The sequence below is a fragment of the Loxodonta africana genome, chromosome 4 (assembly GCF_030014295.1).
Source record: "Loxodonta africana isolate mLoxAfr1 chromosome 4, mLoxAfr1.hap2, whole genome shotgun sequence".
NCBI classification, from domain to species: domain Eukaryota; kingdom Metazoa; phylum Chordata; class Mammalia; order Proboscidea; family Elephantidae; genus Loxodonta; species Loxodonta africana.
This window is the reverse complement of record NC_087345.1, coordinates 11262541-11281899: the sequence shown is the minus strand read 5'-3', so window position 1 is coordinate 11281899 and position 19359 is coordinate 11262541. Positions and strand designations below refer to the sequence as shown.

Genomic DNA, 19359 nt, shown 5'->3' with positions numbered 1-19359 from the left:
CAGAACGGACTTGATGGCACCGAACAACAACATACAATTTATAAGGAGCCCTGGTGGTGAAGTGATTAAGCACTCAACTGCTAATTGAAACATCGGAAGTTCCAACCTACTAACTGTTCTGTGGGAGAAAGATGTAACAGCCTGCTTCTGTAATGATCGCAGACTTGGAAGCCTGATGGGGCAGTTCTACTCTGTCCTCTAGAGTCACTCTGAGTTGGAATTGACTCAGTGGCAAAAGGTTTTATTTTGTTATAATATATACAGTTTATTAAAATTTTGAAATCAAAGGACTGCTTTTTCTTAAGCTTTTAAGTGACTTACAAATTATAAATTATTCAAGATCTATTCTGAAGTACAACGCTGTCAGTGATAGGATAATATCCATATGCCTACAAGGAAGACCAGTTAATACGACTATTATTCAAATTTACGCACCAACCACTAGGGCCAAAGGTGAAGAAATAGAAGATTTTAATCAGCAGCTGCAGTCTGAAATTGATCAAACATGCAATCAAGATGCGTTGATAATTACTGGTGATTGGAACGCGAAAGTTGGAAACTAAGAAGAAGGATCAGTAGTTGGAAAATATGGCCTTGGTGATAGAAACAGTGCCAGAGATCGAATGATAGAATTTTGCAAGACCCACGACTTCTTCATTGCAAATACCTTTTTTCACCAACATGAATGGCGACTATACACATGGACCTCACCAGATGAAACACACAGAAATCAAATTGACTACATCTGTGGAAAGAGGCAAAGGAAAAGCTCAATATCATCAGTCAGAACAAGGCCAGGGGCCAACTGTGGAACAGACCATCAATTGCTCATATGCAAGTTGAAGCTGAAACTGAAGAAAATCAGAGCAAGTCCACGAGACCCAAAATATGACCTTGAGTTATCCCACCTGAATTTAGAGACTATCTGAAGAATAGATTTGACACATTGAACACTAGTGACCGCAGACCAGACGAGTTGTGGAATGACACCAAGGACATCATCCACGAAGAACGCAAGAGGTCACTGAAAAGACGGGAAAGAAAGAAAAGACCAAGATGGATGTCAGAGGAGACTCTGAAACTTGCTCTTGAGCGTCAAACAGCTAAAGCAAAAGAAAGAATTGATGAAGTAAAAGAACTGAAAAGAAGATTTCAAAGGGCCTCTCGAGAAGACAAAATAAAGTATTATAATGACATGTGCAAAGAGCTGGAGATGGAAAACCAAAAGGGAAGAATACGCTCGGCATTTCTCAAGCTGAAAGTACTGAAGAAAAAATTCAAGCCTCGAGTTGCAGTAGTGAAGGATTCCATGGGGAAAATATTAAATGACGCAGGAAGCATCAAAAGAAGATGGAAGGAATACATAGAGTCATTATACCAAAAAGAATTAGTCAATATTCAGTCAGTTCAAGAGGTGGCATATGATCAGAAACTGATGGTATTGAAGAAGTCCAAGCTGCTCTGAAGGCATTGGCGAAAAACAAGGCTCCAGGAACTGATGGAATATCAATTGAGATGTTTCAACAAACAGATGCAGCGCTGGAGGTGCCCACTCATCTATGCCAAGAAATATGGAAGACAGTTTCCCGGCCAACTGATTGGAAAAGACCCATATTTATGCCTATTCCCAAGAAAGGCGATCCAACCAAATGTGGAAATAATAGAACAATATCATTAACATCACACACAAGCAAAATTTTGCTGAAGATCACTCAAAAACGGCTGCAGCAGTTTATCAACAGGGAACTGCCAAAAATTGAGGCTGGTTTCAGAAAAGGATGTGGAACCGGGGATATCATTGCTGATGTCAGATGGATCCTGGCTGAAAGCAGAGAATACCAGAAGGATGTTTACTTGTGTTGTATGGACTATGCAAAGGCATTCGACTGTGTGGATTGTAACAAAGTATGGATAACATTGCGAAGAATGGGAATTCCAGAACACTTAATTGTGCTCATGGGGAACCTGTACATAGATCAAGAGGCAGTTGTTCGGACCAAACAAGGGGATACTGATTGGTTTAAAGTCAGGAAAGGTGTGCGTCAGGGTTGTATTCTTTCACCATACCTATCCAACCTGTATGCTGAGCAAATAATCTGAGAAGCTGGACTATATGAAGAAGAATGGGGCATCAGGATTGGAGGAGGATTATGCAGATGGTACAATCTTGCTTGCTGAAAGTGAAGAGGACTTGAAGCACTTACTAATGAAGATCAAAGACCACAGCCTTCAGTATGGATTACACCTCAACATAAAGACAACAAAAATCCTCACAACTGGATCAATGAGCAACATCATGATAAACAGAGAAAAGATTGAAGTTGTCAAGGATTTCATTTTACTTGGATCCACAATCAACAGCCATGGAAGCAGCAGTCAAGAAATCAAAAGACGCATTGCATTGGGTAAATCTGCTACAAAGGACCTCTTCAAAGTGTTGAAGAGTAAAGATGTCACCCTGAAGACTAAGGTGCGCCTGACCCAAGACACGGTATTTTCAGTCACATCATATGCATTTGAAAGCTGGACAATGAATAACGAAGACCGAAGAAGCATTGATGCCTTTGAATTGTGGTGTTGGCAAAGAATATTAAATATACCATGAACTGCCAAAAGAATGAACAAATCTGTCTTGGAAGAAGTGCGGCCAGAATGCTCCTTAGAGGCAAGGATGACGAGACTGTGTCTTACATACTTTGGACATGTTGTCAGGAGGGATGAGCCCCTGGAGAAGGACATCATGCTTGGCAGAGTACAAGGTTAGTGGAAAATAGGAAGACCCTCAGCAAGGTCGATTGACACAGTGGCTGCAACAATAAGCTCAAGCATAACAACAATTGTAAGGATGGCGCAGGACCAGGCAGTGTTTCGTTCTGTTGTGCACAGAGTCGCTATGAGTCGGAACTGACTTGATGGCACCTTAACAACAACAACAAGATACCTTTAGTACTTGATCCCATTTTTAAACTTACTTGATTAAATATTTTCAAAATTTTTAATTGCATTTATAAATTCAGTATATTCAATTTCGTTTTTAAGAACTTAACTAGTTGACATACCTTCTCTAGTACTTAAGTAAATTTCAAGATCTAAAAATATATATGGGTAATTACTAGGCTAGGTGAGTTACTGAAGATGTCTATTTGGCAGTTGGCTCTGGAGCTCAGAAGCAAGATTTGAGATGAAGGTAGAGAAATTTGAGATGAAGGCAGAGATCTGAGCATCTTCAAGCTGTACTCTAAAAGCTGAGGAAAGGGGTGGGTCAAAGAGAGAATCCTGGGGAAGACCATCCCTTAACCCTGTGTTGAGGTGGAAGATACTCAGAAGAACCTGGAAAGTAGCAGTTGGAAAGGTAGAGATGAACCAGGTGGGGTGCAGTGTATAGTGGATTAATTACTTTTGTGTGTGGCATTTATAGCCATGGTCTTATGATTCCTACCCAGGTGATTGTGTGCTAGGGTAATTTTGGCCTACCATGGGGATTGGTCAGTTTTGCCTTAAAAGAGAGCCAATTCCAGAGAAAAGAGGAGAGACCACCACCACCAAAGAAGGAGATACCCACAGCAGAAACCAGCAATAGAGACCAGCAGGAGGCAGCGAGTGAGCTTCCCAGCCCACAGAGAGAGAAAGCTGAGTGCCTTTCAGCAGAGACTGAGGGCCAGAGAGAAGTCTACGCCTGACCCACAAGTGTGGGACTTGCCAGCCAGCAAAACCTTATGAGCCATTTCCTTTATATGGTCCTTGAGTTTTGTGAGATGTTGCAAGAAATTAGGAAACCCAAACACAGGAGGGAGAGTACTGAGGCAAGAGGGAGTAGTAGATGGTAGAGATGATGGAGTGGTACAGCAGCTTGGAAAAGTTAGATATTTGGGACATTTTTAATCTCTGCATCACGGGAGCCAGCTTTGTGCTGAGCTTTATAAACGAAATTACTCATTTAAGTGTCAAAAGGCAAGGGATTGACGTTGCAGAGAAGATGGAGGGGCTGCCATTTTTAGAGTTGAGGCAGTAGGCTCAATATTGGTCCACCAAACTAAGTGGAATTGCTGGGTCACACGGTAACTCTATTTTTAAACTTTTGAGGAACTACCAGCCTGTTTTCCACAGTGGCTACACCGTTTTGTATTCCCACCAACAATGCTTGAGGGTTCCGCTTTCTCCACATCTTTACCAACATTTCTTATTTATCTATTTTTTCTTTTTTTAATTGCGGTGAAATTCACATACGTAAAATTGTTGTTGTTCTTAGGTGCCATCTAAGTCAGTTCTGACTCATATCAACCCTATGTACAACAGAACAAAACACTTCCCAGTCCTGTACCATCCTTGCAAGCATTGCTACGTTTGTGTCCATGGTTGCACTCACTGTGTCAGTCCATCTTGTTGAGGTCTTCCTCTTTATTGCTGACCCTCTACCCTACCAAACATGATGTCCTTCTCCAGGGACTGGTCTCTCCTTATAACATGTCCAAAGTACGTGAGACCAAGTCTCACCACCCTTGCTTCTAAGGAGCATACTGGCTGTACTTCTTCCAAGACAGATTTGTTCATTCTTCTGGCACTCCACAGTATATTCAATATTCTTTGCCAAAACCACAGTTCAAAGGCATCAATTTTTCTTTGGTCTTCCTTGTTCATTATCTAGCTTTTGCATGCGTATGAGGCAAGTGAAAATACCATGGCTTTGGTCAGGTGCACCTTAGCCCTCAAGGTGACATCTTTGCTTTTTAACACCTTAAAGAGGTCTTTTGCAGCTGATTTACCCAATGCAATGCGTTGTTTGATTTTTCTTTTTTTACAGTAAGTGTACAATTATTATGCATTTTAATTTCTTGTTAACAATAGCGACTAGGTATCTAACAGGCAGTTGGCAGTGTGAGAACTGAAAGGCCCCTTCTGGGTCAAGTGCAGTGTGTATTATTATTATATATATGTATATGTATTTTTTTTATTGTGCTTTAAGTGAAAGTTTATAATTCAATTTCTCATGCAAAAACTTATATACACATTGTTATGTGACCCTACTTGCTCTCCCTACAATGTGACAGCACACTCCTTTTCTCCACCCTGTATTTCCCATGTCCATTCAACAAGCTCCTGTCCCCCTCTGCCTTCTCATCTCACCTCCAGACAGGAGCTGCCCACATAGTCTCATGTGTCTGCTTGAGCTAAGAAGCACACTCCTCACCAGTATCATTTCATGTCTTATGGTCCAGTCTAATCTTTGTCTGAAGAGTTGGCTTCAAGAATGGTTTTAGTTTTGGGCTAACAGAGAGTCTGGGGGGCTGTGACCTCTCGGGTCCCTCCAGTCTCAGTCAGACCATTAAGTCTGGTCTTTTTGCTAGAATTTGAGGTCTGCATTCCACTTTTTTCCTGCTCCATCAGGGATTCTCTGTTTTGTTCCCTGTCGGGGGAGTCATTGGTGATAGCTGGGCAGTTGTTTGATTTCTTGACTGCTGCTTCTGTGGGTATTGATTGTGGATCCAAGTAAAATGAAATCCTTGACACCTTGAAATGTTTTTCAAATCCTTGACAACTTCTGTAGAGAGACTGGAACACTTATACACTGCTGGTGGGAATGTAAAATGATACAACCACTTTGGAAATTGATTTGGTACTTCCTTAAAAAGCTAGAAATAGAACTACCATATGGTCCAGCAATCCCACTCCTTGGAATATATCCTAGACAAATAAGAGACTTTACACGAACAGATATATGCACACCCATGTTCACTGCAGCACTGTTTACAATAGCAAAAAGATGGAGGCAACCAAGGTGCCTATCAACGAATGAATGGATAAATAAATTATGGTATATTCACACAGTGGAATACTACACATCAATAAAGAACAATGATGAATCTGTGAAACATTTCATACATGGAAGTCTCTGGAAGAAATTATGCTGAGTGAAATTAGTCAGTTGCGAAAGGACAAATATTGTATGAGACCACTATTACAAGAACTCAAGAAATAATTTAAGCACAGAAGAAAATATTCTTTGCTGGTTACCAGAGTGGAGAGGGAGGGAGGGAGAGGGGTATTCACTAATTAGATAGTAGACAAGAACTATTTTAGGTGAAGGGAAAGACAACACACAGTACAGGAGAGGTCAGCACAATTGGACTAAACGAAAAGCAAAGAAGTTTCTGGACTAAACTGAATGCTTTGAACGCCAGTGTAGCAGGGGCGGGGATTTGGAGACCATGGTTTCAGGGGACATCTAAGTCAATTGGCATAATAATATCTATTAAGAAAACATCCTGCAACCCATTTTGGAGAGTGGTGTCTAGCAAGCAGCCATCTAAGGTGCGTCAATTGGTCTCAACCCACCTGGAGCAAAGGAGAATGAAGAGCACTAAAGACACAAGGAAAATATGAGCCCGAGAGACAGAAAGAGGCACATAAATCAGAGATTACATCAACCTGAGACCGGAAGAACTAGATGGTGCCTGGCTACAACCAATGACTGCCCTGACAGGGAACGCAACAGAGAACCCCTGAGGGAGCAGGAGAGCAGTGGAATGCTGACCTTAAAAAGACCAGACCTTCTGTTATCCCAAGACAGGCACCATTCCCAAAGCCAACTCTTCAGACAGGAATTGGACTGATACTGGTGAGGAGTGAGCTTCTTGGATCAAGTAGACATATGAGACTGTGTGGGCAGCTCTTGCCTGGAGGCAAGATGAGAAGGAAGAGGGGGCCAAATCTGACTGAATGGACACGGAAATACAGGGTGGAGAGAAGGAGTGTGCTGTCTCATTAGGGGGAGATCAACTAGGAGCATATAGCAAAAAAACCAAACCCACTGCCATTGAGTCGATTCCGACTCTTAGCGACCCTGTAGGAAAGAGTAGACCTGCCCCATAGAGTTCCCAAGGAGCGCCTGGTAGATTTGAACTGACGACCTTTTTGGTTAGCAACCATAGCAGTTAACCACTGCAACACCAGGGTTTCCAAGGAGTGTATAGCAAGGTGTATATAAATTTCCATGTGAGAGACTTACTTGATTTGTAAACTTCCATTTAAAGCACAATAAAAAATTAAAAAAAAAAAAACCTTGATAACTATCTTCTACATTTATCGTGATGTTGCTTATTGGTCCATTTGTGAGGATTTTTGTTTTCTTTATGTTGATCCATACTGAATGCTGTAGTCTTTGATCTTCATTAGTAAGTGCTTCAAGTCCTCTTCACTTTCAGCAAGCAAGGTTGTGTCATCTGCATATCACAGGTTGTTAATGACTCTTCTCCAATCCGAATGACCCATTCTTCGTCATATAGTTCAGCTTTTCAGATTATTTGCTCAGCATACAAATTGAATAAGTATAGTGAAAGGATACAACCCTGGCGCACACCTCTCCTGATTTTGCACCATGCGGTATTCCCTTGTTCTGTTCGAATGACTGCTCTTGGTCTGTGTACAGGTTCCTCAGGAGCACATGAAGTGTTCTGGATTTCCCATTCTTTGCAATGTTATCCATAATTTGTTATGCTGCACACAGTCAAATGCCTTTGCATAGTCAGTAAAAGACACATAAACATCTTTTTGGTATTCTCTGCTTTCAGCCAAGATCCATCTGACATCAACAATGATATCCCTCACTACAGATCCTTAAAATAAATAAATAAACAAACCATCTTAAAATGAGCAATTTAGTGGCATATAATACATTCGTATTGTTGTGTAACCACCACCTCTGTCTAGTTCCAAAACATTTTAATCACCCCAAAAGGAAACCCTGTACCCATTAAGCAGTTATTCCCCATACTCCTCTGGCCCCTCACCATTTCCCCACCCCCGCCCCCCGGGGTAACCACTCATGCTGTCTCTATGGATTTACCTATTCTGAATATTTCATATCAGTGGAATCATACAGTATTTGTCCTTCTGTTTTCGAGGCCATCCACGTTTTAGCACGTGTCAGCACTTTCTTCCAAAGAACAATTTGTTTACCCATTCCTCTATTGATGGATATTTGTGTTGTTTCTACTTTTGGCTATTGTGAGTAGCACTGCTATGACTACACATGTACCTGTATCTGTTTGAGTACCTGTTTTCAACTCTTTGGAGTATATACCCATGCATAAAATTGCAGGATCATATGTTGTCATGGATTGAATTGTGTACCCCCAAAATATGTGTGTCAATTTGGTTAGGCCACGATTCCCAGTATTGTGTTATCATCCACCATTTTGTCATCTGATGTGATTTTCCTATGTGTTGTAAATCATATTTCTGTGATGTTGATGAGATGGGATTAGCAGCAGTTATATGTTAATGAGGCAGGACTCAATCTATAAGATTGGATTGTGTTTTGAGCCAATCTCTTTTGAGATATAAAAGAGAGAAATGAGCAGAGAGACATGGGGACCTCACGCCACCAAGAAAGCAGCGCCAGGAGCAGAGCGGGTCCATTGGACCAGTTCTCTGTGCCTGAAAAGTTTCTAGACTAGGGGAAGATTGATGACAAGGACCTTCCTGCAGAGCCAACAGAGAGAGAAGGCCTTCATCTGGAGCAGGTACCCTGAGTTCAGACTTCTAGCCTCCTAGACTGTGAAAGAATAAATTTCTCTTTGTTAAAGCCGTGCTCTTTTGGTATTTCTGTTATAGCAGCACTAGGTAACTAGACATTCTCATTAGCAATGTGCAAGGGTTCCAGTTTCTCCATATCGTCACCAACGCATGTCTTTTTGATTGTAGCAGTCTTAGTGGGTGTGAAGTGGTATCTCATTGTGGTTTTGATTTGCATCTCCCTAAGATTCGTGGAACGTTGGTAGCACGGTGGAAACCCTGGTGGTGTAGTGGTTACAAGCTATGGCTGCTAATCAAAAGTCTGCAGTTCAAATCCACCAAATGCTTCTTGGAATCTCTATGGGGCAGTTCTACTCTGTCCTATAGGCTCACTATGAGTTGGAATCAACTTGATGGCAATGGGTTTGGTTTGGCTTATTTTGGTGGCACAGTGGTTAAGCGTTTGGCAGTTAACCAAAAGGTCAGCAGTTCAAATCTACCAGCCGCTCCTTAAAAACCCTATGGGGCAGTTCTACTGTGTCCTGTAGGGTCACTATGAGTCGGAATTGACTCGATGGCAACAGGTAAAGATTAATGAAGAAGCCCTGGTGGAGCTATGGTTAAGAGCTGGGATGCTAACTGAAAGGTTGGTGATTTGAACCCACCAGCTGCTCTGTGGGAGAAAAGGCCTGGCAATCTGGTCCCATACAGATTTCAGCCTAGGAACCCGTATGAGGCAGCTCTACTCTGCCCTGTAGGGTTGCTATGACTCAGAATCTACTCGATGGCACGCAGCAACAACGATAAATGGAAAATCTTATCATGTACTTACTGTCCATTTTTATATTTTTTTTGGAGAAATGTCTCTTCAGATCATTTGCCATTTTTAAATCGAGTCACTTTTTGTTGTCAGATTTTAAGATTTCTATCTATATTCTGGATACTAGACCTTTATTAGGTATATGATTTGAAAACATCCTCTCCCATTCTGTAAGCTTTTTGTTTTCTTGATGGGTAGGTATCCTTTTAAGCACAGCAGTTTTTGAATTTTGAGAAGTCCAGTTTATCTTTTCTTTTGTTGTTTGTGCTTTGGTGTTGGATCTAGAAAACCGTTTCCTAACCCAACTTTATGAGGATTTACTCCTATATTTTTTTCTACAGTTCTTTTCTATTACAGTTTTAACTCTTTCATTTAGGTTTATGATCCACTTTTAATTAATTTTTGTGTATGGTGTGAGGTAGGGGGTCAAGCTTTATTCTTTTGCATATGAATATTCAGTTGTCCAGCTACTATTTGTTTAAAAGATTAATTTTCACGCATATAATTATCTTGGCACACTTGTCAAAAATCACTTTACCGGTGTGATTTTAAAAAGTTTTTTCTTAAAATCATGCTTATTGTAAAAATTTAAGTAAAATGCTTGGGTATAAAGTTAAAGTAACGATACCACTGCATATATGTGCCAGAGTTAACTGTTGTTACGTATCCTGTGTAAACTTGTCTTTGCATATATAAGCATATGTGTGCTTTTATAAAAAGATTTACACAGTAGGATATTATATAAGGTATTCAACTTTTCTTTTTAACTTAACAATATATCCTGAAAACTTTCCATGCTAGTACACGTATTAATAAACCTATCTTATTCTTTTGTTAACTTCATAACAGTCTACACTATGGCTATTATCCACTTTATTTTATTTTTAATAAAGTTTTTTTTTTTTTTGGGCTAATTTTAGATTTATAGAAAAGTTGCAGAGGTAATACAGGGCGTTCCCATATACCCCTCACCTATTTTCCTCTAAATGTTAACATAACCAAGATACATTTCTCAAAACTAAGTGTCGACACAGCGTCCACAATCGCCAGCAAAAGACGGTACACATACTCTGTCAGTGCGTGGGAAACACTTTCCTCACATAGAGACAAGACACAGCAAGATCAGCTTCACTGGTGGGTGCCAGTCTCCGTGGCCACTGGCTCATCCTGTATGTGGCTGATGCAGGCCAGATGTTCTATGGTGTTCCCCCCTCTTGTGCTGCAGTACTAGAGACTTCCCCACCGGGAACAGATACAGAAGTGAGGTTGGCCAGGTGCCATATGGTGCCTAAGCAGGTATAAGAGACAGAGAAAGTTACTTGTGTCCAGAACAGGAGTAAGGCTTCTCTGATAAAGAGAAGGAACTATGAGAGAGACCAAAAAAAAGAAAAAAAAACCCACCGCCGTCGAGTCGATTCCCAATGCCCAGCCTCCTTATCAGAGAATGTTCTAGGCCCAAGGACTTTACTTAGGTAGCCTGGATGGGAGGCATAGAAGCAAATCATTCCCCCAACGCCAGGAAACCAACATTGGTACATTTAACTAAACTCTATTCAGGTTTCATCTATTTTTGCTCTACTGTCTTTTTTCTGTTCTCAGACAAAATCCAGGATGCCACATTGCATTTAGTATTATCCATTTTTAAATGTTTACTTTTTTAGGTACTTGATCTGTTAAGTAAGACATGCCCATGGTACAAAATTTAAAAGGTATGTAAGGGTATATAATGGAAAGTCAGCCTCCTTCTCACCACCACTTCCCTTACATGTACAAGTATTGATGCCCCCCTCACATAGAAAGTAGCCCATTGAGCACAGCAATGCTTATAGATAAGAGATGCAAGGAGAGATGGGTGGACTGGTCTCCTGAACCCCCTTAATGGTCCTAATGTGGCAGGCAGAGGCCTCACTTCCCAATGCAAGTGAAGAGCCTCTGGCCCCTGACAGCCTTCCACAAAGCTCAGAACTATGTGATGCATGTGTGAGACAAGGCTTTGCAAGTAATAGCACGTTATTTGTGCAGGGTGTCATTAGGTCGTGGACATGCTGGGACAAAGGGACGATGATGCTGTGGGAGGATGCAGCAAGGCAAGACACAAGAGCTAACTGGCCTGGCATCTCTGCCATTCTCACTCAGGCTCTCCTTGGTTGACAGGTTTGTCTTGGAGGCAGAGTTATTTGTGGCCGTGCAAAGCTTCCTTCTGTCTCTGCGGGACCAGGGTGAGTCCCCCCCACCAGTGGTCTTCAGAGCCTCCATCTATCTGCTTGCAGTCTGCCAGGACAAAGATGATACTGTAGATAAGGTATGGAACAAACGCCCAGGGTCCCCTCCTCCTGTACATCTTTACGTTAATGTGCCTAGGAGACCATGGTGATACATGTGTAGAGAAGGAGGTGGCATTGGAGAGGAAGAGAGCGGTCAGAGTGAGAGGGGAGGGTGCTGACACATACAGAGCCTGTGTCCAAAAACCAAAAAATATATAAATAAATAAACCCATTGCTATCAAGCCAATTCCAAATCAAAGTGACCCTATAGGACAAAGTATATCTGCCCCATAGGGTTTCCAAGGCTGTCAGTTTTACAGAAACAGACTGTCACATCTTTCTTCCATGGAGCAGCTTGGTGGCTCCGGATTGCTAACCTTTTGGTTAGCAGCCAAGTGCTTATCCACTGTGCCACCAGGGCTCCTTCAGAGCCTATGTAACTTAGCTAATTCTCCTAACAGCTCTGGGAGGCAGAGAGTCTTGTTTCCATAGATGAGAAATTCAAGGCTCAGGTTAAAATAAGTGTCTCTAGATCACACAGTCGGTTGATAGGGGAGCTAGGACTCCAACTCAGACTTGACCAACTCCTGAGGCTGTTTGCTTGTTACCACTGGTGCGTGCAGGAGAGAGGTGCGGGGGTATTGTATCTCCTCTGGTAATAGTTTATCAAACAAGGTGGGTCGCTGGGCCCAGTTCATTGTTAATCAGGCTGATCCTGGGTCCTTGATGGTGGATGGGTTGTGCAAGTTTTCTCTTTCCAGCTCCTTATAACTCCAGGTGATCAAGGACCATATCTAATTTATCACTGAATCTCACACCTCTTTCATAGAAGAATCTGCTTGCTCCTTTGCTGCTGATCCTTCAGCCTCAACCTAAGGATACTTTTCCTTCAATGACTATTAATTATGTCCCCTATTTTTTTTTTTTATAGTACTTTAAGTGAAAGCTTACAGTTCAAGTCAGTTTCTCATACAAAAGTTTATACATACATTGTTATGTGACCCTAGTTCTCCCTGTAATGTGACAGCACACTCTACTTTTCTACCCCGGATTTCCCGTGTCCATTCAACCAGCTCCTGTTCCTCTCTGCCCTCTCATCTCACCTCTGGACAGGAGCTGCCCATTTAGTCTCATGTATCTACTTGAGCTAAGAAGCACACTCTTCATGAGTATCATTTTATGTCCTACAGTCCTGTCTAATCTTTGTCTGAAGAGTTGTAATCATGCCTCTTACTGATTTCTTTGGGGGCAAACATGATTTGAGCAAAGATGGTTTAATTTGAATGGAAGTAGGAAGGTGTAATGAAATGCATGGGCCCTCAAGTAAGACAGACCTGGGCACAAAGTCCCATTGTCTCTTTGTGATGTTAGCAGCCGTTGGTGATCATTGCCTAGATCCACCAACACATTGCAAAATGATAATATTCTAATTCTGTCATTGCTTATTAACTGGAATATTCTTACAAAAAGATACTTCCCCTCGTTACTCTGATTGTGTAGAAAGCATAAATGAAGTGCTCGATTCTTTCCCTTTAGTTATCAGTTTTCAAAAAAAGAAAAAATGAGTTAGTTGCCTAGTATCCTCAAAGGGTGACCAAGGCGTTTTTTTTTTTTTTTTTTGTACCACTACAAGCTTATGATTTAAAATATTTAACTGTAATTGTTATCCTTTTGAGGCTCAACTTGTCCTATCTTTGGCCAAAAACATAAAAACCAAACCTGTTGCCATTGAGTAAATTCCGACTTATAGTGAGTGATCCTATAATAGGACTGCCCACATAGGGTTTCCAAGGTGCAACAATAGGACTGCCCACATAGGGTTTCCAAGGTGCAACTGGTGGATTTGAACTGCTGACCTTTTGGTTAGCAGCCGAGCTCTTAACCACTGTGCCAGCAGGGCTCCCATCTTTGGCCAGTGGGAACATGTTCAGGTGGCCCCTGAGTCCTTCTAATACAACCTTGGTAGTCTTTGACAGTTTTTATGCTTTCTAGTGTGACAAGATATTTTAGGCCCATCCTAATACATTTCTGGTTTCCCTATTCCCTCTTGAAGCTACCCCAGTTAGTCTTTCACCCTTATCAAGTCTGAAAATGTACTCATCAAAGTCACCGATAACCAACATGTGACTAAAGCCAGTAGTCAATATTTAGTCATCACATTACTTGACCTATCAACAGCATCTCTTTTCTTTGAAACATTGTGTTTACATGGCAACTAGAATCCCACGTGCCTGGTTTTCTTCCTACCTCTCTAGCAGTTCTGTTTCAGTCCTTGGCTGGTTCTTTATCTCCCTGACACCAGAGCATTGTAGTGCTCTAGGGCTCAGCATCTGACCACTTTTATTTTCTATCTAAACCTACTGCCTTGATGATATCGTACAGTTTTATGGCTGGAGTGACATGACCCGAGTTAAACAAGGGCACGCTGACTGCTAGGAGAATAGACCAAAGGTGTGCAAGGGCAGAAGCAGAGAGAGCAGTTAGGAAGCTACAGTAATAATGTAGGCAAGAGATAGTACAGGAAGTGGTAAAAAGGGTCAGATTCTGGATATATTTTCAAGGTGGAACCATTAGGATTTCTCGATGGATCAGATGTGGGAATAAGAGAGAATAAAAGGGTGTGTCCAAGGATTTTGGCCTGAGCAATGGGCAAGATGAAGTAGCCATCAAGCGAGATGGAGAAGATTGCTGGAGTAACAGGTTTAGGGGCAACTTTCAGGAGCTCAGTTTCAGGCACATTAAATTTGAGTTTTCTTTCAGATATCTGAGTGGCTGTATTGGCTAGGTCACTGAATATTTGAATATGAAGTTTAGAGGTGCGTTCTGGGCTGGAGTTACAGATTTGGAAGTCATCAGTGTATGAACAGCATTTGAAACCATGAGACTGGAGACTGGGTATGATCTCCAAGAGTGGGTATGGTGGATGTATGTCAAGAAGGAAAAAAGAACCAAGCACTGAGCCTGGGGCTGTCAGTATTGAGAAGTTGGGGGAAAGAAGAGGAACCAGCAGTGCAGACTGGGAAGGAACAGCCAATAAAGTAGGAGGAAAACCCGGGGACCATGTCCTGGAAACCCAGTGAAGAAAACCTTTTCAAAGAGGAGAGTAATCACTTGCGACAGATGTTGCTGAGAAGTACGATGAGGACAGAGTTGCTTCATGCCACCCTTTTGTGTCAGCTGCATGGCTGTGAGCAGAGTGTAGGCAGAGTTAGATTTAACCGTGGTGGAAGAGGTTTAGCCAGAGTGTGACAAAACCAAAGAGGACAAAGGGCACTGAAAGGACATGGGAAAGAGTAAGTACAGTGATCGGTGGTGGTGCATAGGCAGCCCACGGGGGAAGTGAGGACGCGATGAGGTAAGACAGCGAAAAGGTATAGGATTGATGGGTCCTTGGTTCTGATGGGGTCAAAGAAATGCTGGATTGAAATACTAGAGGGAGTGAGCTGGAGAGACCGGAGATGGTGATGGGAAAGGGGAGGCTGGGCTGCTTGAAACTGGGATTACTAGGGAGGGTGCAGTTCCTGGTAATAAATAGGTCTAGGGATATGACCATGGGCATGCATGGGTGAGGCAGGTGGAGGACAAGATCGTTAGAAAGTAGGAAGTCAGAATTTAGAGGTAAGGTTTTGGAACTAGGGATGTGGGAGAGAAAATAGCCTCCATTTGAGAGGGTTACAGGCAAAACAGGTTTGGGGAAGAGAATAAAAGCAACAAGGGGAAAGGAATATTCAAAGAATATTTGCAGTATCTTCTGTGAGAAGGCTGACTTGAAGCCGTTTTTTTTTTACTTGTGAATACCTTTTATGTGGAAGTAGGGTGACCTTGTAAACATTCACTACCCATGAAAAGCAGGGTATCTGTCAGGGTCCACATTCTGATCCTGTCACTAATGGGCTGGGTATCCCTGGGGAAGTCTCCCTCCCCCTCTGGGCCTTGCCTACACCATCCAAAAGCTAAGGGGGTAGGCCTGAAATTCCTTCTGACTCTGTGGGAAGTGGCAGAGAAGTGGGCTGGTGTATGTGTGTGTGTACCCCCAATAGTCAGAGTGTGCGCGTCCCTAGGGGTTGAACATTTCAGTGTCAGTCTCCACCTGTGCATGGAAGCTCCTCCTTTTCAATGACTTTACTTCAGTTTGATCAGCGTTTCCTGAACCCTTGAGCATTACCCAGTGCACATGACTTTTTATTTGTTCCTTAACATTTTAGTACTTCAACCAGTATGAATTAACCACTTGAGATTTACCAGATGCCATGCAAGGCTCTATTGGGATGAGTTAAACAAGTTCCCTGCCCTTAGGGAGCACCAGTTTGGCAGGAGAGACAAAAAGACCCCCTACAAGGCAGGTAACAACAGCAATGAGTGCTCTCCTGGAGCTGGAGACCTGATCAAGAGCTAGGAGACCACCATGGGAAGAGAGATTATATCTGACTATGGCACCAGGAAAGGTTTCGTGGAGGAGATGGAGGTGGTGAAAGGAGAACTTTCAGGTTGAGGGTCAGCCTGATTTAAGATATAATAGTGGGAAGTTTCCAGTCCATCCATTCAAGGAAGGCAGCTTTTTTTAGGGTGTCTTGGCTAAGTCACGTGGGAGATAGAGTGAAGAGGAGCCCGAAAGATAGACTTAAGTCTGCAGAAGAAAGGCCTGGAAATCTTCCGTAAAGATTATAGCCAAGGAAACCCTATGGAGCAGTTCTACTCTGTAACACATGGGGTCACCAAGACTCAGAATTGACTTGATGGCAGCAGGTTTGGTTTGATGGTGCAATGGGAAGAAATGGGTTTTTGAGGGTTAATAAATGATTCAGCACACCTCACCTTTACCCCTTCTGTGCCAGACCCTATGATAGATACACAAATGAATCTTCCATGGTCCCTGCCCTCAAGGATCTTTCTGTCTAGTGTGGAAGGTAGACACATAACATAGCAATTACAACACACTGTGAGAAGTGTCGTAGAGCTGAATTTCTCAACCTAGGCGCAATTAACATTTTGGACCAGATAATTCTTATCTTGGGGGACTGTCCTGTGCACTGTAGGATATTTAGTAGCATCCCTGACTTCGCCCCACTATGTGCCAATAGCAATTCCCCAGTCTCTAGACATTGCCAAATGTCCCCTGGAGGGCATAACCACTCCCAGTTGAGAACCATTGGTACAAGGTAAGCACAGTGGACTTTTCTTCTCCCTGGAGTATCCTGAGATAGCCAATGAAGGTGTCCTGAAGGGGTCTTTTGGGTCCTCTGTAAGGTATATTTTGCAACTTTTTTCCGTTGTTTCCAGGCTGCGGTCAGTGCCATCAGAAAATTCCTAGAGGACATCTGGGACCTGCACCTAGTCTACACCCACCACCCCTCCCTGCTCAGGTTCTTCCTGCTGTATCCAGAGCTGATGAGTAGGTTTGGGCACCGTGTCCTGGAACTTTGGTTCTCCTGGGAAGAGATAAGCTACGAGGAACTGGACAACGTCCCCTCCGCTGGGCAGTCCACCCTTCCTGCCAACTTGGCAGCCCTGTTCCTCATCCTCAGAAGCAGCCCCAGCACCCTGCTCATCTTGCTGGTAGGTGACCACGCGCTCACTTCTGCAGTTGGAGGTGGCAGGTCCCCTCTCTCTGGGACCAGGTTTACTCAGGTCAGGAGGCACTGCAGCTGCTTCTGCCCGAGTTGTCTCCATGTGAGTGGGGCCATTTGTGCTGGTGACTGCCTGGTTCCTGTAAATTCGTACCCTTTCCTAAGTCTAATAGAGCCTCTCTACTTCCAGGGGATGTAAGTCTTTAAAATGCTGACCTCAGTTACCATTCCTCTCACCTCCCTGCCTTTTCCTCTCAAGTAGATTTTGTGAACAAGGGTTTACTGTCAAAGGAGAGCTTCCTGCATGTAGATGGAGATGTCTGACTCAGAGGAACTTGGCAAAAAAACCAAACCCATCGCCTTCGAGTTGATTCTAAGCCTATAGTGACCCTAGAGGACAGAGCAGAACTGCCCACCAAGGGGCGGCTGGTGGATTTGAACTGCCAACCGTTTGGTTAGCAGCCATATCAATCAACCACTACACCGCCATAGCAACATTCAAAGCACAACACTCCTGCACGCAGGCCCAGAATTTTTCAGAAACCCCAACAATTTTTTATGAAGTAAAACCTCACGCCCTTATCTAACTGGAACATCAGTTAGATAAGATCGGTTACCTATTGTTTGTAATTTCTAACACATTGGCTTTAGCTCTACTTTTTTTATTCCACTCTAGAAAGCACATTGGAAAACAAGGTGAGAGTGACAATATTATACAGGTAGCTGCTGTGATTTACAGATATTTTTGAAGATGATTTGCACATCTGACACCTTATATATAGTGACAGATTACTGGCAGTAGATCCCACACTGATTCCAGCCTGTTAGTATAGGAGACAGCTGATGGAGAACCACTGCCTTCAATGCCAGCTCACCCACTCAGCCCCTCCCTAGCCCAGGAAGGAGACCTGGTGGCATAATGGTTAAGTACTCAGCTGTTTGAACTTGATGGCCAGTGGCTCCTTGGGAGACAAGACCTGGAGATCCGCTTCCGTAAAAATTGTTGTTGTTAGGTGCCATCGAGTCGGTTCTGACTCATAGCGACCCTATGCACAACAGAACGAAACACTGCCCGGTCCTGCGCCATCCTTACAATCGTTGTTATGCTTGAGCTCATTGTTGCAGCCACTGTGTCAATCCACCTCAATGAGGGTCTTCCTCTTTTCCGCTGACCCTGTACTCTGCCAAGCATGAAGTCCTTCTCCAGGGACTGATCCCTCCTGACAACATGTCCAAAGTATGTAAGATGCAGTCTCGCCATCCTTGCTTCTAAGGAGCATTCTGGTTGTACTTCTTCTAAGACAGATTTGTTCGTTCTTTTGGCAGTCCATGGTATATTCAATATTCTTTGCCAACACCACAATTCAAAGGCACCAACTCTTCTTCGGTCGTCCTTATTCATTGTCCAGCTTTCACATGCATATGATGCGATTGAAAACACCATGTCTTGGGTCAGGCGCACCTTAGTCTTCAGGGTGACATCTTTACTCTTCAACACTTTGAAGAGGTCCTTTGCAGCAGATTTACCCGATGCAATGTGTCGTTTGGTTTCTTGACTGCTGCTTCCATGGCTGTTGATTGTGGATCCAAGTAAAATGAAATCCTTGACAACTTCAATCTTTTCTCCGTTTATCATGATGTTGCTCATTGATCCAGTTGTGAGGATTTTTGTTGTCTTTATGTTGAGATGTAATCCATACTGAAGGCTGTGTGGTCTTTGATCTTCACCATAAAAATTATAGCCTAGAAAATCCTATGGGACAGTACTACTCTGTTATATAGGGTCACTATGAGTCAGGATCAACTTAACAGCACACAATAATAAGCCCAGGGAGAACGGCAGAGCCAGTCAGAGAAGCATGGTAATTCCTTTGTCTTGTGGTGGTACTTTCCAAAAACACCTTGCACCTTGACCTCCAAAGCAGCAAGACTGCCCAGGTTCACATTGCCTAAGGCCTGTGAGGTTGAGCCTCCCTAATTCTCCCTTGGAGTCCCCACTGATACCATGAAAGGCTTGATAAACTCAACTGACTGATTACTTTAGCCATGCTTCCTCTTGGTTTCTTGTTCTCCCTCTTCACTGGGGCCCTCCTCATTCTCTCTTTTAAGCTGGCTTCAGCATCTCCCAATTTCTGTGTCCTCCTTAGCACCTGCCCCTCCTCCCTCACAAATGTCTTCATCTTTCTCCCTCAGC

General features: G+C 42.9%; 1 protein-coding gene across 1 annotated transcript in view; it reads left to right on the top strand.

Moving 5' to 3' along the window:
• The window catches only part of MEI1 (meiotic double-stranded break formation protein 1), a 122541-nt gene that overhangs the window by 68234 nt on the left and 34948 nt on the right, over nucleotides 1-19359 (top strand). Inside the window, exons 19-20 of the mRNA XM_064283440.1 lie at nucleotides 11489-11636; nucleotides 16879-17154. Coding sequence (XP_064139510.1) covers nucleotides 11489-11636; nucleotides 16879-17154 — 424 coding nt within the window. The remainder of the gene's footprint in view (nucleotides 1-11488; nucleotides 11637-16878; nucleotides 17155-19359) is intronic.